General features: G+C 44.2%; 1 protein-coding gene across 4 annotated transcripts in view; it reads right to left on the bottom strand.

The window, feature by feature from the left end:
* Positions 1-10,857, bottom strand: part of sbf1 (SET binding factor 1) — a 135,675-nt gene extending 124,818 nt beyond the window's left edge. For all 4 annotated transcript variants that reach the window (XM_080754773.1, XM_080754774.1, XM_080754775.1 and 1 more), the window contains exon 1: positions 10,690-10,857. In XM_080754773.1, the coding sequence (XP_080610899.1) occupies positions 10,690-10,744 (55 nt within the window). In that variant the 5' untranslated portion in view covers positions 10,745-10,857. The remainder of the gene's footprint in view (positions 1-10,689) is intronic.
* Positions 10,858-18,415: the final 7,558 nt, after the last annotated feature.

Here is an 18,415-nt window from a genome sequence, read left to right as displayed (position 1 = left end):
TGGTTGGATTTGTGGTCTGTGTAGGGCAGCCCTATCCTCACTAAGGCTGTCAGTATGGCGCTTCTATTACCGTTGTGAAAAAGCTATGTATACACACACATACATGAACTGCAATAGACTGGGAACCCCACTTCCTCTCCAATATCTTTAGTTTAACCACTTTAAATCCGGCGTTTTGGGCATGTAAAAACAAAAAACCAGGCTTGAAAACACCTTGGTCTGTTTGTGCAAATTGCAAGACCCACTAGTTCCTAACTTCCTATATTGTGACCTCACAACACACAAAATCACAGTCAGTCCACATTGCATTTTTAACATTTCTTGATTGCAGAAGCTCTGGACCGACATAGGCATTTGGCCACCATACTCTTTGGAGATTTGAGATGTCCTTGTCCCCTCGCCCCCCAGCTCAGCTGCTGTCACTGTAGTAGTAGCAGTCAGCAGCAGCAGAGGAGAGCAGCCCACTGCAGGCCCTGAGTCAATATCACTCTCGGCTGTGGATTAGATATCAGCACAAATGCATACAGAAGGGACAGGAGGATCCTCCCTCTGATGGATCAATGTTATGTTTCCTCCAGGATTCACACACTGGTGAGTGGTGACAGTCACATGAACAGCAGAGCATACACATACAGCCTGTCAAAGTCGGGCCGATGTGTCAGGCTGACACCACAGACTTTGTTGAGGCTTGTGCCACTTGAGTAGCTCAGAGATAAGAGGTCTGCACTGGTGTAGGGACAAATAGTCCAGTCATTTTAGGGTTAGACCTAGAACAAATTGCAATAGTAGCAAACTCAACTGATTTTGTATCCTCATTATGTCCTTAGTGAGGGAAAAAAAGTCCCAAGGAATCCCACCGGGGCAAAGTTTTGAAAACGACCTATCTACCTTCACTTACTATACACTACAATATAAAGGAAAAAATGACTGAAAAAGATCTGCTTTAAGTGGGATGTGAGGGGTCAAACTAGGGGTTTTTAATTATTCTGAATCCATTGCAAGCATTTGTTTTGCACGAAAAACATTCCTTGGGCCAGAAATGGCCACTCAAAACGTCAATTTTCATCAATTTTCATCAATTTTCAGTCTTTTGGGGTCAGTTTTTAGCCCAAGGAATGTTTTTCATGCAAAACAAATGCTTGCAATGGATTCAGAATAATTAAAAACCCCTAGTTTGACCCCTCATATCCCACTTAAAGCAGATCTTTTTTCAGTCATTTTTTCCTTTATATTGTAGTGTATAGTAAGTGAAGGTAGATAGGTCGTTTTCAAAACTTTGCCCCGGTGGGATTCCTTGGGACTTTTTTTCCCTCACTAAGGACATATTGAGGATACAAAATCAGTTGAGTTTGCTACTATTGCAATTTGTTCTAGGTTTGGACAAATTTTGGCCTAAAATGACTGGACTAAAAGGCAGAAATCACAGAACTATGTTGAGCATTCAGTAAGGGTATGCGATGGCTGACACGTCCCACGCGCCAAGGCAGGTGCACTCTTGGAAAGGTTATATAGAGCATCGCAGCGGAAGTGGATTCCTGGGGTCACTTAATATTCCCCATTCATTTTCGCCATAGACTTTTACAAAAATATTTATAACAATTATGTTAAGCCTCGAACCAAGCCATCCAGGATGGAGGTGAATCATGACCATATAACCTTTTTTTCTATGAAAAGAACATTTTGAAAATCGCTAAACAAAGGGTAGTTATTAAATGTAGTATATCAAATAATGTAATATTAAAATATGTTTTCACATAGGATCAAAGGTTATATGATCATTCACCTCCATCCTGGATGGCTTGGTTCGAGGCTTAACATAATTGTTATACACATTTTTGTAAAGGTCTATGGCGAAAATGAATGGGGAATATTAAGTGACCCCAGGAGTCCACTTCCGCTGCGACGCTCTATTGCAGATGACGTTGTAAAACCACAAGGCTGCCGTCTTTTTGTACCACTGATAACGCAAGAGACATTAAAACGCATCCTTATGACAAGCAACTTCTGGCTGCCAGGAGAAAGCCAAATAAAGGGACTGCAGGATCAGAATACTGCACACATAGGCCTAATAACCAAGGCTGTATTACCAAGAATCTGGCAATACAATAGGTATCATGATGATCAGTGGTCGACTAGCCATGATTCAATATAATGTGATATAGACTGTATGGTTGTGTTATTGTATGCAAGGTGATATATTGTGATTTTATTGTTAATCTAAGTTAAGGAAAACCGTTATATGCCACATGCATATGATCTGCTCTGAACAACACAATAGGAGTAGGGCTGGGTTCGGTAACCGCCGTACCGCCGTATCGTGGTATACCTACCGCGGTGTCAGGGTCCTTACCGTGGTCAAAATAGTCTATTTTTTATTGAAAACAAGCGAGTTTTAAAACGGGGGAGAGGCGAGGACCGCATGCGCTCCATGCCGCTCTGCTCTGGGCCGCGTACCACAGGTTTGGAACGTCTATGGTTTGGAAGCCACATACGTCACTCGACTCGGAGACACAGTCTACACACAGACACAGCTGCAGCCTCGTAGTAGGGAGCACGGAGAAGCGTAAACTTTCTCTGACTGTAATCCACACAACACAAGTATGTTAATACATACCTTGTGTTGTGGCAGTAGTACCTTGTGGCATTTTGTTTTTTATTCATACGGATTACAGGCGGAGCGCGGACCGCGTGGACTAAAAGCCAAACCTGCTGTGCTGTACGGGGAAGTATAACTCGGGCAGTCGATCAGGCTGTGGAGAGGCGACTTTTGGGAAGACGATTGCAATATTTTGGCTTATCGCCGAACCTTAATTAATAGATACGGGGGTGCGGTAATTACCGTAATACCGGCGGTAAATGGGAAGACGGTAATTGCTGTAACAAAATGTCGATACCGCCCCAGGCCTAAATAGGAGTTCTCGACATTACTTACAGCTAGGTTTGCTAGCCTAATGATAGCTGCTTCTTCCTGCGTTGGACAATGTTGGCTATGTTGGAGAGCAACATTGCTCTACTACTGTAGGTACAGTACAACACTGCTACCAGCAGTACAAGAATACGAAGCAAAGAGACAAACGCAATATGCATGAAGATTGCAGAATCATTACAAAAAGTCAATACATATCAGTCCCTGTAACATTTCCTAATATCAGTAAAAATGTAAAATCAATGTAGCGTTTCTGAATATCGATACAGTATTGTGACACAAAATATTGCAATACTAATGTGTAAGGATGTTTTCTTACACCCAAGCCCCCAGAACCCTGGGGGCGCCCTGAAACCAAATGGACATGGTGGCCGTTTCGAGGTACTGCAGTTGGGGCCAGAAACATGAACGCGCATCTAGGCTTCTTTGTATTAACGCGCGTTCATACCGGAAGTGCTCGTTCATGAATGCGCGTCCATGAACACAAACTATGACGCAAAATGCGTCACAAAGGCCCCACTACGTCACGGTTTTACTACGCGGAAGGAGGGGTGAAAACGCCTCCTGCGCTGGGTGAGCAACTCAATGCAAGTGGACGGGCGGGGATATCTGGTGTCCTCTCTATTCTTATTATAACTCTATGCTTACACCCCTACAAATAAATGATACAAAATTCATCATTTCATCAACTTGACCTTTGCTACTACTTATTAATGATTTTTCTCTGATTCATCTGGTCTGGTTTCCAGGATAACTTACTTAGAACACCACACCAAGCACCTCTCAACCGAACATCCCTCATCTTCTCTGCTTCATCAAGCTCCTTGGACATTGCACATGCAGCAATATTTTCATTGTTGATGTAACTCAGAGTCTAAAATGGACATTTACTGTGCACATGATCCCTACGATGTTCTGTTACAAATTAACCCAATTGATTCTCTCCAGTCCACATTCATCACCTTAAGAAAAAGGTCAAAAGGTTTTATCGCCATGGTGACGAAAGTGTCAGTTTCATAGGTACCCTGGAACTCATCAATGGAGAGGTGAGGGGTGAAATCAATGGCCAAACAATGAATGATATTGCACACTGCAATATCACAAATGGAGGTATTAAATGCCCCATAGGCAACTGGTTCCCAAAAACTGGGTCGGGACCCATTTGTGGGTCGCAGACACATTTTCTAGATTTTCACAAAAAAAAAAAAGAATCAATGACAAGTCATTATCAATAAATACAAGAACATTTAAAGAAATTCAATAAATTAGAAAACAAAAGTTTAAGAAGTAGTGAAAATAGCTGATCTACAAGCTCACAATGCAGCGCGAGCTGCGCGACCACCACGTTGTGAGCTTGTAGATCTGCTGTTTTCTGGATCCCGGGCAAATTTCTCTTTTGGGTCTTGAGCTAAAAGGTTTGGGAACCACTGCCATAGGCTGTCTCTTGCAACCTGCATGTTGATCCATAATATGAACACTTATTTGAAAAAAATTAGGGTTAGGCTTATGCATTGCCTGCATAGCCTATTCAGACACCTGTCCTCCAGCAATAATCTATTACATTTCTCCCAACACTGCTTTGTGCGAGGTGGGAAAGAAACACTTAGTGCTCAAACTGACACAAACATCTACTCACAACAGAAGTAAGCATCTCTGGCCTGAAGTAACAACCTTCCTTGGCATATTTGAACCAACCAACCAGCAGCTCCGTGCAAGATTAGGGTGAGAACAATGGGTGGGCAGGCACCAGATTATATTTCCTTTCTTTCCTGAGACACAGATCTGTCCTGGAGGGAAGGGGGGGGGGCGGGCATAGTAAAGAAGATGACATATAATCTATTGCCACCAGTGAATCACCCTGCAGGGATTTTAAATGATGACCCTTTAACACCAGGCTGACCGGGAGCAGGGTGGACAGGGTCCCGGGGCCAGAGGGGCTGAGTGGGAGGGAGGGGGGAATTCTCTAAATTCCAGGGAAGACCTTCAAAGCATGCATGAGTTGGTCATCCCTGTCAACCATCCGCCTGAACTACTACTACCAGTGGTGTAAAGTATCTAAGTACTTGTACTCAAGTGGGGGGCATAGCCCAGGGGTAGAGAAACCGTTATTAGAGCACGAAGGGTTCCCGAAGGGTTCCCAGTTCGAATCCGGGTCCCTGGGCAAGACTCTGAACCCCACATTGCTCCCGGTGAGCTGGTTGGTGCCTTGCATGGTTTCCTCTGCCACCGGTGTATGAATGTGTGCGTGAATGGGTGAATGTAATGCAAAATGTCTGTAAAGCGCTTTGGATAAATGCACCATTTACCATTTACCAAGTACTGTACATTATTTAGGTGTTTTAACTGTTTTTTGGAGCTGTGTGGAACACAAGCTCCCCATAGGCAGCAATGTGTGTCCTCACCAGAGTCTCACCAGAGTCTGTCGTCAAGAATGAACAGGATCTGCGCATGCGCGGCTTTAACACACACACACACACACACACACACACACACACACACACACACACACACACACACACACACACACACACACACACACACACACACACACACACACACACACACACACACACACACACACACACACACACACACACACACACACACACACACACACACACACACACACACACACACACAGGATCTAGTACACGTAAAAACAATCAAAAAGAATATAGAACTAGAACACATAATTTATAGATCTAGAACACATAGAATTTATATATAGAACACTTAGAATTCATAGATCTAAAACACATAGAATCAAAAGCATAGATCTGGAACTGCTCAAATTCACAGCTCCACTTCGAACGAGGTTTGATTTTTTACTTTTACTCCACTACATTTCCGAGGCAAATATTATTTACTCCACTACAATTATTTGAAATCTTTAGATATTAGTTACCTTGCAGATTACAAAACATACATTAACCACTTCAAGCCTATATACATTTTGGCCACTTGAAAATAGCCGCCCGAAGTACAAGCTCACGATGCATCACGATACGGTGCATTGTGAGCTTGTAGATCTACAATTTGCTAGATTTGTATACATTTTAGATAACTTGTGAAAGAGGACAGGACATTCTGCATAATGAGTACTTTTACTTTTGGTACTTTAAGTATATTTTGATGCCAATACTTTTGTACTTTTACTCAAGTAAATGAAATGAATTCCAGACTTTTACTTGCAACAGTATTTTCTACATTGCAGTATTGATAGTTGATACTTTTACAGCTCTACATACACCACTGCTCAACTAACCACTGAACTATTACTGTGCTACAATAACAGTAATAGCAGTTACTTTGCAAATATTAATGTTATTTTCACCCTTTCCTCTCTCTAGTTGTATTTCCCTTTGATAGTCTGGTTAAATCAACGTAATATATGGTGGATGTCAGAATGTACGGTTTGATCAAGTATGCAGTGTGCAGTGCTTAAAGTGCTTTATGGTGACCATGTCACCTCTTCTTTGATCTTGGCATCGTTGTGTGACAGATGGAGGCAAACCCTAGCATGGCCGGCTTCAACTGAGTCAATGTCGTAAATCTAGTCCAACACACTTAAACCCTATTATATATTTAGATTTATTGCATTTTTTTCAATAGCAAAAACAGACGATCTCTACAGGCTCACAAGCAGTGAGAGCTTGTAGATTGGCCACGTTCGCTAGAGCGGCTTACATTTACTTGGACAGACACAGAAAAACAATAAGGGTCCACCACCACCTTAGCCTCTGATGATTTGAGATTGTGCTGTTACGTATGGCTGGGAGGATAAAAGAGTGTCAACAACATAAGCACCCTACAGAGGGTGTGTGTGTGTGTGTGTGTGTGTGTGTGTGTGTGTGTGTGTGTGTGTGTGTGTGTGTGTGTGTGTGTGTGTGTCTCTCCTCCGTATCTGTGGAGTAGGAATGAGGGCAGGCAGTGGGGCCCGGGGGCCATCGTCTGCCTCATGAATAACAAGCATTCATTAATACACACACACACGCACATACACAGCATAGAAACAGAGCCTCTCTCTCTCCACACACACACACACACACACACACACACACACACACACACACACACACACACACACACACACACACACACACACACACACACACACACACACACACACACACACACACACACACACACACACACACACACACACACACAGGCAAATAACACATGCAGGGGAGACCAGGGCTCTGGGTTTATTGTATGGTCCTTGGTCACTGCATGTCCAAGGAGTCGGAAAAGGCATTTGTAGACGTAGATTCAGAATGCAGGGTGAGTGGAGTGGAGTCCTCGGCTAGACTAGTCAGAATGCAGCGGTCCCACATATCAGCCCACGGGCTCGGGTCGAGAGGCCGAGCAACACAGCCAGAAGCTCAGGGGAAACTTTGCCATGATGAACACAACAGAGAAAACCATTCATATGGACCGAAATGAGCTGAAGAAATGAGTGGCCCACAAACCAGCGTCTAGGCAGCCATCTGACTGACAAAACCAGAGACTAGTGCGCGCACGTCACCCAGCATCCCTCTTCTCCCGTATGAAAGGCAGATTGTGAGGGCTATTTCTGGAGGGCCTGAGAGGCGACAGGCCTGCCCTGGAACGACGGAGGAAGTGGCAGCCCGCAGACGGGCATCATCGCTGGCAAGATTACAGCGCTCTCCCTCTCTCATCCACTCTCATTCTCAATCTGGCCTTCTCCCTGTAGGGACGTAGCGTTTCCTTTTTCTGAGCATTGCCCTCGTCAAGAGTGACGTCTCCCCCGGCTGCGTTTGTGCAAACATCAAAAACCGACAAGACAAGCATTAACTTGTGATTCAAACTAAACAACGACGACGTGCTGAAAAAAGGAGGCCTATAATGTCATTGTTAGTATGGTGTTGGCCTGTGTGTGTGTTCTGTGTTAACAGAAAAGGCTGGTGTTGGAGGTACAGGGCAGACAGAGTAAGCTAGCCTATGTGCCAGGGATATCACTGTGTGCTAAATAACAACTGCCCTGTATTCTGTTTGGCCCACTATTGCATTCACAAACACCCTTCCCACCGCACCTCAGCAATCAGGCAGGCAGATGGGGTTAGAATGGAACGGTATGTGTGTGTGTGTGTGTGTGTGTGTGTGTGTGTGTGTGTGTGTGTGTGTGTGTGTGTGTGTGTGTGTGTGTGTGTGTGTCTTCAGTCTCCTCTTGAATGAGGCCCTTGCATAGCAGTTCACACCCCTTTCCTGGTTTTCAGAGCCCACAGACACACACACACACACACACACACACACACACACACACACACAAGGACAATCTGGATTCGCACTCTGAACATCTCCCTCGGGCCCACTCCCCTATTTCCTGTTTGGGCTGTGGACGCAGTATCCGATTCGCTAGCCGTATTCTCAGCGTCGTGGAGGGGGCGGGCTGTCAAAGAAATACAGCAACGGTTTCAGAAGAGACCCTTCCTAGGCGGGACCGCACCCCTGCAACTGTGGACGCCTTCCCCACCCGTGGTCTGACCATCTTGGCTCTGACAGAGATCCAGTGATAGTACAACAGACAAGTGTGGGTTGAGCACAATGAGAGCAACCCGACACCGCTGTGACAAATAAGACGGGATGAATAGGACGCTGAAGGTTCTTCCCTCTGGTCAGCCTCCACCAGAACAGGGGCGTGTTCAATGTGCAAAACTGTCACTGGCTGCAGAAACACCAGCAAAAACCTGCACTTGCCCAGGAATGGCTGAGGTCTAATTAGAGTGGTGAGATATCCCAGCCTGGTGCTCTGGAGGTAAACACTCACGAGGTTTCACTACAAAGGTGTTTGCCACTCGCGAGGTTTCACTACAAACGTGTTTGCCAATGTGGTAGAACAACGCGACAAGCAATGATGATGTAAGCCCTCAAAAACCTGTCAGCACCGGCGGTGAAATCCACTGACTCAATGGCAGACAGCAGGATGTGGCAAGTGGCAACACCTCCCCAAAGACACATGTGTGCGTGCCCCCTCCCACTAGTGCTCTCTTCTCAGTCTTAATAATGATGTCAAGGAACAACAATGCTTAAAGTGGTTAGGAAAGCAACAACAGAACAGACTAAAGCAAGCTAATGTATTGATCTGATTGTGGAGGATCTACTTAGGAGATTAGCTGTTGTGGCGAGCAGTCAGTACATCAAAAGATGATGATGGTGGTAGAGTGACATAATGATGAAGTTATGCCATTTATTTCATGCCACCGGAGCTGTCAAAAACCATGAAAGGCACCGTTGTGACACTTACACATGAAGTAACTTATTGTAAACACTGTGGCGGCACAGTGAGGAAATGCCAGTCATCATCACTGTTAAGTGCTTGGTTTTACAAGGCACAGAAGCCTTGATCACCAAGTCACTGAGGCTGCAATGTCTGGTTCCCAGATGCCTTTTTACAGGCCAAGTCTGCAACGCCTTCAATCAAGAGCAGCAGGGTAGAACAGGAAGGAGAGATTCTGCAGAGTCTGCACAGGCAACGTCCACGTTATAACATCCTGCCAATCCCAGAGCACGAATTTAGCCCTTTCAAAAAGCAAGATGCAATGAGCAGAATGCAGGAAAGTAATGTCCGTTGCCACTTCATTAGATTCTGTAAAAGCACTTCCATGGCTTGCTTTTACTTGCAGAGATCTTGTCATGCTACAATTTCCTCTACTGAATAAATCATAGGCAAAAATCCACTCTATAAATAAATAAAAAAGCCCCACGTTACACGATTTCTACTAGCTACATGCTTCCTTTGGAATAAGGCGGGCTGAATATTTCATGATTAAAGGGGCCATTATACAGCTCAGATCTAGGCCAAGGCACAAACTGGGGGGAGAGTCAGATAACGGTCCAACACTCCCCATCTCAACAACACACAACAGAGGGGAACTGAGCTCTCTAGACTGGGACTGGCTGGGGGATCTGGGAGGGGCAAAGGAAAGCCATCTAGGTTAATCCACGCAAACACACAAAGAACACAAATCAACAATTCTTCCGTTCCAAGACGAGCTGCGATTCTCGTTCAAAATACGCAAGATTGTGGGAAAACATGTGGCATGGTCATGAAATAGTTGTGCTGTTCCAACTAGATGGCCACCACCAGGCTGCTAAGCAACACTGACAGTTTGCTTTGCTGTACAACATCCATCCCAGCTTCAGATCTACTTCGCCAAGTCACACAGGACAGCGACACTTCTAGCCCTAGAATGTCTGTGATCTGGCTACGACACTTCTTGCACCACTCCTAAACGATGGCAAGAAACTAACTCGACGAACGGGGGAATTAATCAGTCTAAACTTAAAGGCTAGCTCACACTGTGACAGTAAACACATCAGCACACACACACACACACACACACACACACACACACACACACACACACACACACACACACACACACAAGCCACAAAGACACCAGCCATCTGACTCAACGTTAACGGAGCAGCACCGGAGGCTGTAAAACATATGCACCACCGATTCAGACACACTCCCATGAAGGGACGTGGGACACCAGTTGACAAGCTATAGCTACTAAGTAGACTAATCCCGCGAGGCCTAAACAACATCCACGGCCTGCAGTTGAGTGCCCCGTCCCGTCTGACAGCACCGGGCTGCAGCAGGGAACCGTTTTGTCCCGGGACCAGCCCGTCCCCCGGTCCCCGCCTCCCTCTCCGCCTCCCTCTGACTGTTTATCAGGGCTGAACCCGTGGCTAAATACGGCGGTTAGCCGAGCAGGCTAACAGCAGACACCCACCTCTCTTGTCGAGGTCGTAGGCGACCACCAAGAAGTAGTCGGCGAGCCTGGCCATCTCCAAGTCCGGGGCGGTCGCCCTATCTCGTTAAATCCTTCTTGTGTTGCAGTCAATAGTCCATTTACGTCCTGCCGGCGAAAGACACATGACGGGCGACAGTTGCATCCCTCCAGCTGTATCCCGCCGCCATACTGTCAGTCTGCCTTGCCCTGACAGTGGGGCTACGACGCGGCTGCGCACTGGCTCCCAGGGAGGGGCGCATGGGCAGGAATGTGAATGTCCCACCAGAGAGAGGTCCCACCACCACGTCCCCCCGGCCCGTGACCAAGACCATAGGCTGGACCCGGTCAAATGTTGTGGTGGGACCAAAGAAGTCAAGTTTAATTTCTAAATACTGTGTGTGTGTGTGTGTGTGTGTGTGTGTGTGTGTGTGTGTGTGTGTGTGTGTGTGTGTGCGTGCGTATGTATGTATATATATATATATATATATATATATATATATATATATATATATATATTATACATTGTATTTATTTATTGCCATGAGACATGTGGAATGTGTGGAATAAAGATAAACTAAAATAAGATAAGTAGCCTACGTATAATTAAAGATATGACTATACTAGAATAAAGAAATGTGTGAAGTGAACAGAGCATTGCAAATGTGCAATCAAATTCTCTCTTTCTCTCTCTCACACACACACACACACACACACACACACACACACACACACACACAATAATAACATTTTAAAAGGGTACCATTGGAATGAGAAGTATGTAGGCTAACTCAAATTTGGCATGGGAATCAATAAGCTGCTTGCCCATGACGGGGGGTGCTCTCCATTCAGACATGTCGCCACTCCGACATTGACTTCTTATTATCGGAGTGGCAACACTTCCATAGAGGTTAGGTTTAGGGTTAGGTATAGGTTAGTGTCGTAATGGAGACATGTCGGAATGGAGACATGCAACCGCCCATGACGAATGTGCTAAATCTTAGCATGGTGCTGCAAGTACTGATTTATACTGATTGGGCAAATCATATGTAGAGTTGGCTTGGTGAGACCCCCGGATATCTTTCTGCAAACAGAGGCCCGGTCGTGTGACCTGTCCTTGGCTGTCAACACTATCACAGCCCTGAGAGAATTCCACCACTTCCTGCACTGTAGCCTCTGGCCTAAAGTACTTATCAGTCCAGGATTGAAAACAATCCTAAGCATGATAATTCACATTATTTCCTGAAGCAGCACCCAGAAACAACTTCTTCCCTAGACTTCTCACACAGCTGTTACCTCTCTGAGTTAACGTCAGAGAGGAGTTGACATTATTACTCTTGATAAACACACCAACGAATATAGGCTTTATGTCAGTATAGGTGATAATGTGTCTACTCTAAGTCATTGCTGTCAAGTGTCAACCACTTAGCAAATGATATTTTCAGGGTGTTAGGTGGTCTTGCTTCTTTGTTGATGTTTGTTTAAAGCTTAACTGAATGAAAATAAAATAAAATGCTATATCCAACATACTAAACTTTTCTCTTTCCACAATACAGCAGATGTCATTGAGCATTCCTTTCTCTGGCATGCTTTAAAATAAGTTATAGTCACAATAAAAGCCTTAGTGATTCATTTAACTCTGAGAATATAACCTAAACTTAGATGGTTTTGCTTATGTACGCTATTCACAAGTTCCAACTTAGCCTTGGCTGCAGCATGCCCATTGTTCCCCTCCCAATTGTATCTGTCTTCACTAATTGCTTCAGTTTATAGAACAACAGAGACCTGGTTCCATGTAACACATGAGTCATGACACAACCCTCTCCAAGCAGACAGACCTGCGACTGAGCCGGATGGTGTGATCACGTTACTTCCTGTCAAATAACCAATATAGGCAAGGAAGTGGTTTGCACAGCTTGCACATCATAGCCAAGTATGAGGGCAGGTAAAGCATACACGTTTTAATGAAGCAGCCGCTTCTCTCATTGTTTTCACTTCCTCAACTGTCTAATGGAACATATTAACGGTGGTGTAAATACACCACCTATACATGCACCTGTGTAACTGTATCAGGTGGTGACACCACCTGATACAGTTACTTCATTGAGCTGCAGTCACTTGGGTAACTAAATTGTTTGTGAAATCCCAAATTTAGTGGTACTTTACAATTGCAAAAATTTCAGTATGAATCTACAGAAACACTATTGCAATCACTGTAACTTTGCTTATAACAGGACTGCTTCCAAATGTTGTAGTGTGGCTGGCTCTAGACCATAAACTCCACCCACTCCACTGAGTAGACTTCTTCTAGCTTTCAGTCTGTATAATCAGGCTAGCTGTAAACAAAAGAAAAAATCACACCCGTGTGAACTGAGCGGTGGTTTACCCCCCCGCCCATCCCCCCCCTGTGTGTGTGTGTGTGTGTGTGTGTGTGTGTGTGTGTGTGTGTGCCTTCCCTGGCCTGGCCTGAAAACAGCGCCCCTCCCTTAACATGTGTGGTCATAAAAGGTACTACACCACAGGCTTGAGGCTACATACAGACAGACCCACCCACCCACATACATACATACATACAAACATACATACCTACACACACGGCCACGCTATGGAGACGGTGTGACCACCGCTCAAAAAGGAAAAAAAGTACATGTACATAATTATACAAAATGTCTCACCATAATGCAAAATTACAGCAAGCAGTTATCAGTTTGGTAAAGTTGTAATCTCATTCTCTCTGATACTGATACTGATTTGCACTGTTTTTTTTTAGTCTCTGTTTATTTTTTGAGCGGTGGTCACACCGTCTCCATAGCGTGGCCGTGTGTGTAGGTATGTATGTTTGTTTGTATGTATGTGGGTGGGTGGGTCTGTCTGTATGTAGCCTCAAGCCTGTGGTGTAGTACCTTTTATGACCACACATGTTAAGGGAGGGGCGCTGTTTTCAGGCCAGGCCAGGCCAGGCACACACACACACGCACACACACACACACACACAGGGGGGGGGGGGGGGGGGTAAACCACCGCTCAGTTCACACGGGTGTGATTTTTTATTTTCTCCCGACCATATCTACTGCATAGTACTGTGTTCTATCCGTCTGTCATTCAATGTTATATGAGATACTTCAATGATTTCCTGTGTAAATAAGCCAAGTGCTTTCCTAGGATCTCCTTTTAGTCGACCTTGTACCAGTGAACTGTACCGTCATGAAACTGTACTTTTTGGAGCGGTGAAAGCGCTCCCAATAGACAGGTATGTCCGTGGGTATGTCCGTGGGTGGGTGGGTGGCTGGCCGTGTCCGTAGCCTGGCAATACCATGAGTGGCCACACACAACACACTAGTTAAAGGAGGGGCGCTGTTTTGTGCAGGCCAGGCACACTCACCACTCACTCACACACACACACACGCACGCACGCACGCACGCACGCACGCACGCACGCTCAGATTCACCGCTCCACTTCGAACCGAGGTTTGATTTTTTCTATGCAAACTTCTAATAAAGTCTTCAATCAATCAATCACTCTTTCTCTCTTGAGTCTCTTCTTTGTTTCCGCAGCCTTCCCCAGCCCGCTCAGAGTGGTATAGCCAGCCACATGTGCCAAATAAGGGCAGAGGCCTGTAAATGCACCCTGCTTTGACCTAGCTCCATCACAACTATTATTGTATTGACTTCTGAATCATGCACATAATGTGTCTTGTCTTATCCGTCTACACATTTGCCCATAACACTGTCAAAGGATAAGACATAATAAAGATGTTTCACAATAAGGCTTCATCAAAATCAACATGCAGTATATATTTCTTTATTATTATTACCCTTAATACTATTATTATTATTGTGGGCTCGCTGAAAGGCGAGACCAGTATATTATACCAAAACCTTATACCGGTAGGTCAAGGTTATTCTACTAAGAAATGGCCGACAGAAAAGCAGGGCCCTGGGCCAAGGAGGGAGCAGTGTTCTTGGTGATATGAATAACAACAACACCTAGCCTGACACTCAGCCTGAATTGACATTTCGTTTCACTTCATTATTCAGTCTGAAGTCAGTTCCGCCCACGGCGTTTGCAGGGATGGGCGTTGCCAAAATGAGGCACTGTTCAGCGATTGGTTCACCGACCAACACATGACATAGTGTTGTTATGTGTGCCTGGCTGGCTAGTGGCTAACCTGTTGCTTGCTAGTGCTACTTGCTAACCAAAGAAACAGTCAGAATAGGAGCACTACGAACTAGTAATCAAACACAACATAACATGCCTGCTACTGGTGTTTCATAGCGAGATCGATACGATCGCATTTTACCGCAATTTACCGCATTTTACCGCGACACGATGTGCGGTACGGTACGGCGGCGGCGCTGGTGTACTTGGAAACACACATGAGTTCTGGGAAACCCCCACCCACGCTGATCACAAGACGCTGATTCACAACGCTGATTCGCCCGTTTGGATTTTCAACCGAGGCAGGCCTCCTCATTGAGAGCGATTCTAGACCTGAATCGCCGAAACAAAAACATTAACATGTGGCTAGCGATTCAGGGTCTGGAACTAGGCTAAACAACACCCACATGAAACCTTTTGTAGTATGTTCTCCCAAATCTTTAGATACTAAAGTATATAAAGTGTATAAAAGGATTTTTATGCCCATATATGTTGGAGTGCCTGTTGGATAAATATTTGTGCCCATACATAGCCCACAGTGTTTCGTAGGAACAGTATTTCTAGTTGTTATTATTATTATTATTATGTATTTTTATTATTAAAGGAGTAGTTCACCCCCAAAATGACTTTTTTTCTATTGATTACTCATGCCATGGAGAGAAGAGTTCAATAATATTTTTTTTGGTTTTTGTCACATTCCTAAGACAAAAATTTTATTCGAGTAAATTTACCCCCATTGATTCCGGATGGGGACCCGTTTTGAAGCGGGTCCCCATCCGGAACGAATGGGGGTAAATTTATTGTTATCACATTTTTGTCTTAGGAATATGACAAAAAACTAAAAATATTATTGAACTCTTGTCTCCATGGCGTGACTAATCAATAGAAAAAAAGTCATTTTGGGGGGTGAACTACTCCTTTAATATGCACCACAGTGGATTGAAATCCCTATAGACTCTGCTGCAGTGGTGAGCAGGTTACTCCCTATGCTTGGCAAGGAACCAGGCCTTCTGCCATCACATCAGCAACACAGTCATCTTATAGCTAGTGCAACCATTTCTCTCCCAAGGCGATACTGATAAACATATTCATGCATTTATAACTTCCAGGTGGTCACCAGCTAAATGATGGAGAGTTGTTAACCAAATGGACGCTTATAAATCTTTAACGATTGAGAGTGTAAAAAAAAAAGAGAGTTAAATCATTGTTAAACATCTGCATTACTTAATTTACAAGAAGTCTACACAATTAGAGAATGTAGAGGAATTGTTATTTTGTTTAACGTTTTGCCTACCATCTCAAATGATGGTCCGTGGCTCAAATGCCACCTTGATATGAAAAGGTTGAGAACCACGTATTTAACCCATGCATCATTTTAGAAAAGTTTTATGATTATCTCCATGCTTGGGCTTGTACCTAAATACATGTAATGTCTGATATGATTTTAAGGTACTGTACTTTCCATAATGATCCCTCAGGCCCATGACACCAACCTGCTCAATGTTCACACGTAGTGTTATTTCAGTTTTAGTGTTCATGGTCCTCGCCTCTGAAACAGCCTGCCTTTGGAATTGAGGGAATCTCTACTCTGACATCATGCTCTGGCATCACTGCGATGTCAGGGGAACCACTCTAACAGATGGCCAAGACAGCCCATATCTGTGTGGCTAGTTCTAAAGACAGGGATCAGGGATGTATGGGCATAAAAGGTTATGTCAGGGGCGCCCGCTGGCCTAGTGGCCAAGGCACATACCACATACAGGCTAAGATGCCTGCTGGCGTCGCCGGTTCGATTCCCGATCCGGACGACCTTTGCCACATGTCATTCCCCATCTCTCTCCCCATTTCCTGTCAGTCTACTGTCCTATCAATAAAGGCATAAAAAGCCCAAAAACAAATCTTAAAAAAAAAAAGGGTATATCAGATGTCATAGACATCATAGGACGAATAACTCTCACAGCATATCTCCATATATATCTCCATATACAGTACATGGATCTCCATATATGGGTACCAGGGATCTCTATATATGGGTAACTAGTCATAGTTAGTCATAGATATACATCACTGGCCAGATGGCCAAGACATGGTGCGACCTCGCCCTTGTCACCCTGAGGCTTCTTACTAGTTGCATTACCTTTTTTCTGAAGTAAAATACTTTGTATTGCAGTGCTTGTACTAAATGTGCTACACCCTAATCGAGAGATAAGCGACCGTCATGTCGCATACACAAACTTTAGAAGGCAATCGTAGCCAATCAGGAGGGAATATGGGAAATGGGATAGATCCATGTTGATGACATGACTTTAAGATACTGTTTTGCGTTATTTTAGGACAAAATCGTTAGGAGCAAAAACGTGTTTTGCAAAAATCGGCCTGATGGTGGCACTAGAAGAGGGCCATATGAGAAATCAGGGGCGGAGGTTGTGATTTGCCATCCAAGGAGTGTGTGTGCAAAGTTTGGCATCAATAGGGCCAACGGTGGCGGAGATAAGAGTAGGGCCAAAAGTCTGACGTGACAGACGGACGGACGGACAGACAGCCGGTGGAGCTTTTCATAGTAACTTGCGACCTGACGGTCGCAATAAAGGTTAACGGTATTAGTAAATCTCTTGGCAACAGCCAAGACTTTTAACACATGTTTAACATCCTGCACACAAGCAAACAAGGAAAAGAGATACAGTATGTGAAAGCCTTTACAACTGCTTAGGCAAAGGAAATGTAACACGTTTCTTTGTTTACAGTAAACTGTTATCTTCCTACTTTGTGGCAATTTGTGTTTTTACCCATAACATCATGTGCCTGGACATATTGTCTGTGTTTAGTGATATGCAGCACTCCCTCTGCCCTGAACTATATCAGTTACTCTGTATATATTTAATTACTTAAAAACACAATATTATGTATGTGATTTTAAAGGTGCAACATTTATGGTATGGAACAGCTATATTGAGATATATTGGGATCTCATCAAAGTCCGCTTCACTAAATCAATTTAATTATAAGCTTAGAACCAATTTAATTAATCAAATTTAACATTTCACATAGTCTTCCAGTCTTACACCCATACCCACACCCACATACACCCTTTTCTATTTTATTTTATTTAGAGTAGCAATTTAGTAGTAATTTAGTCGTTATGCCATTATTACTCCCCACACACATTTCTGTGTTGTCACTGCTGTTGTATCTTGAATCACCTGCCAGTCAGTAGGATTTCATCATTTCATGCTGTGTAAAAACAATAAAAAACAAAAAAACAATGGATACACATATCCATTGTTTTTTATTGTTACATGAGGTGAGAGTAACTTTATAAACCCTACAGCCCTACAGAGTGTTTAGGTCAGCTGCAGTCTTGGTACTATAATCTATCTGTGTCCTCCTCCTAACAACTCCTATTCTATGCTATCAACTTTCCCACACTGAAACCAGATCCCATGCATTTGCCAGTGCAATGGATAAATTGGCACAGCACTGTCCTCCCCTATAAAGCTGTGGCCTGTAGGTGATCTTTTTAATTACTATTCTATAATGATTGCTATATAAAGTGTTTGTTCAGTAACAGGG

The sequence above is a fragment of the Nannobrachium achirus genome (assembly GCF_963921795.1).
Source record: "Nannobrachium achirus genome assembly, chromosome: 23".
In the NCBI taxonomy this organism is placed as follows: Eukaryota; Metazoa; Chordata; class Actinopteri; order Myctophiformes; family Myctophidae; genus Nannobrachium; species Nannobrachium achirus.
Note: the sequence above shows the minus strand (reverse complement) of the source record. Positions and strands in the feature narration are given on the sequence as shown.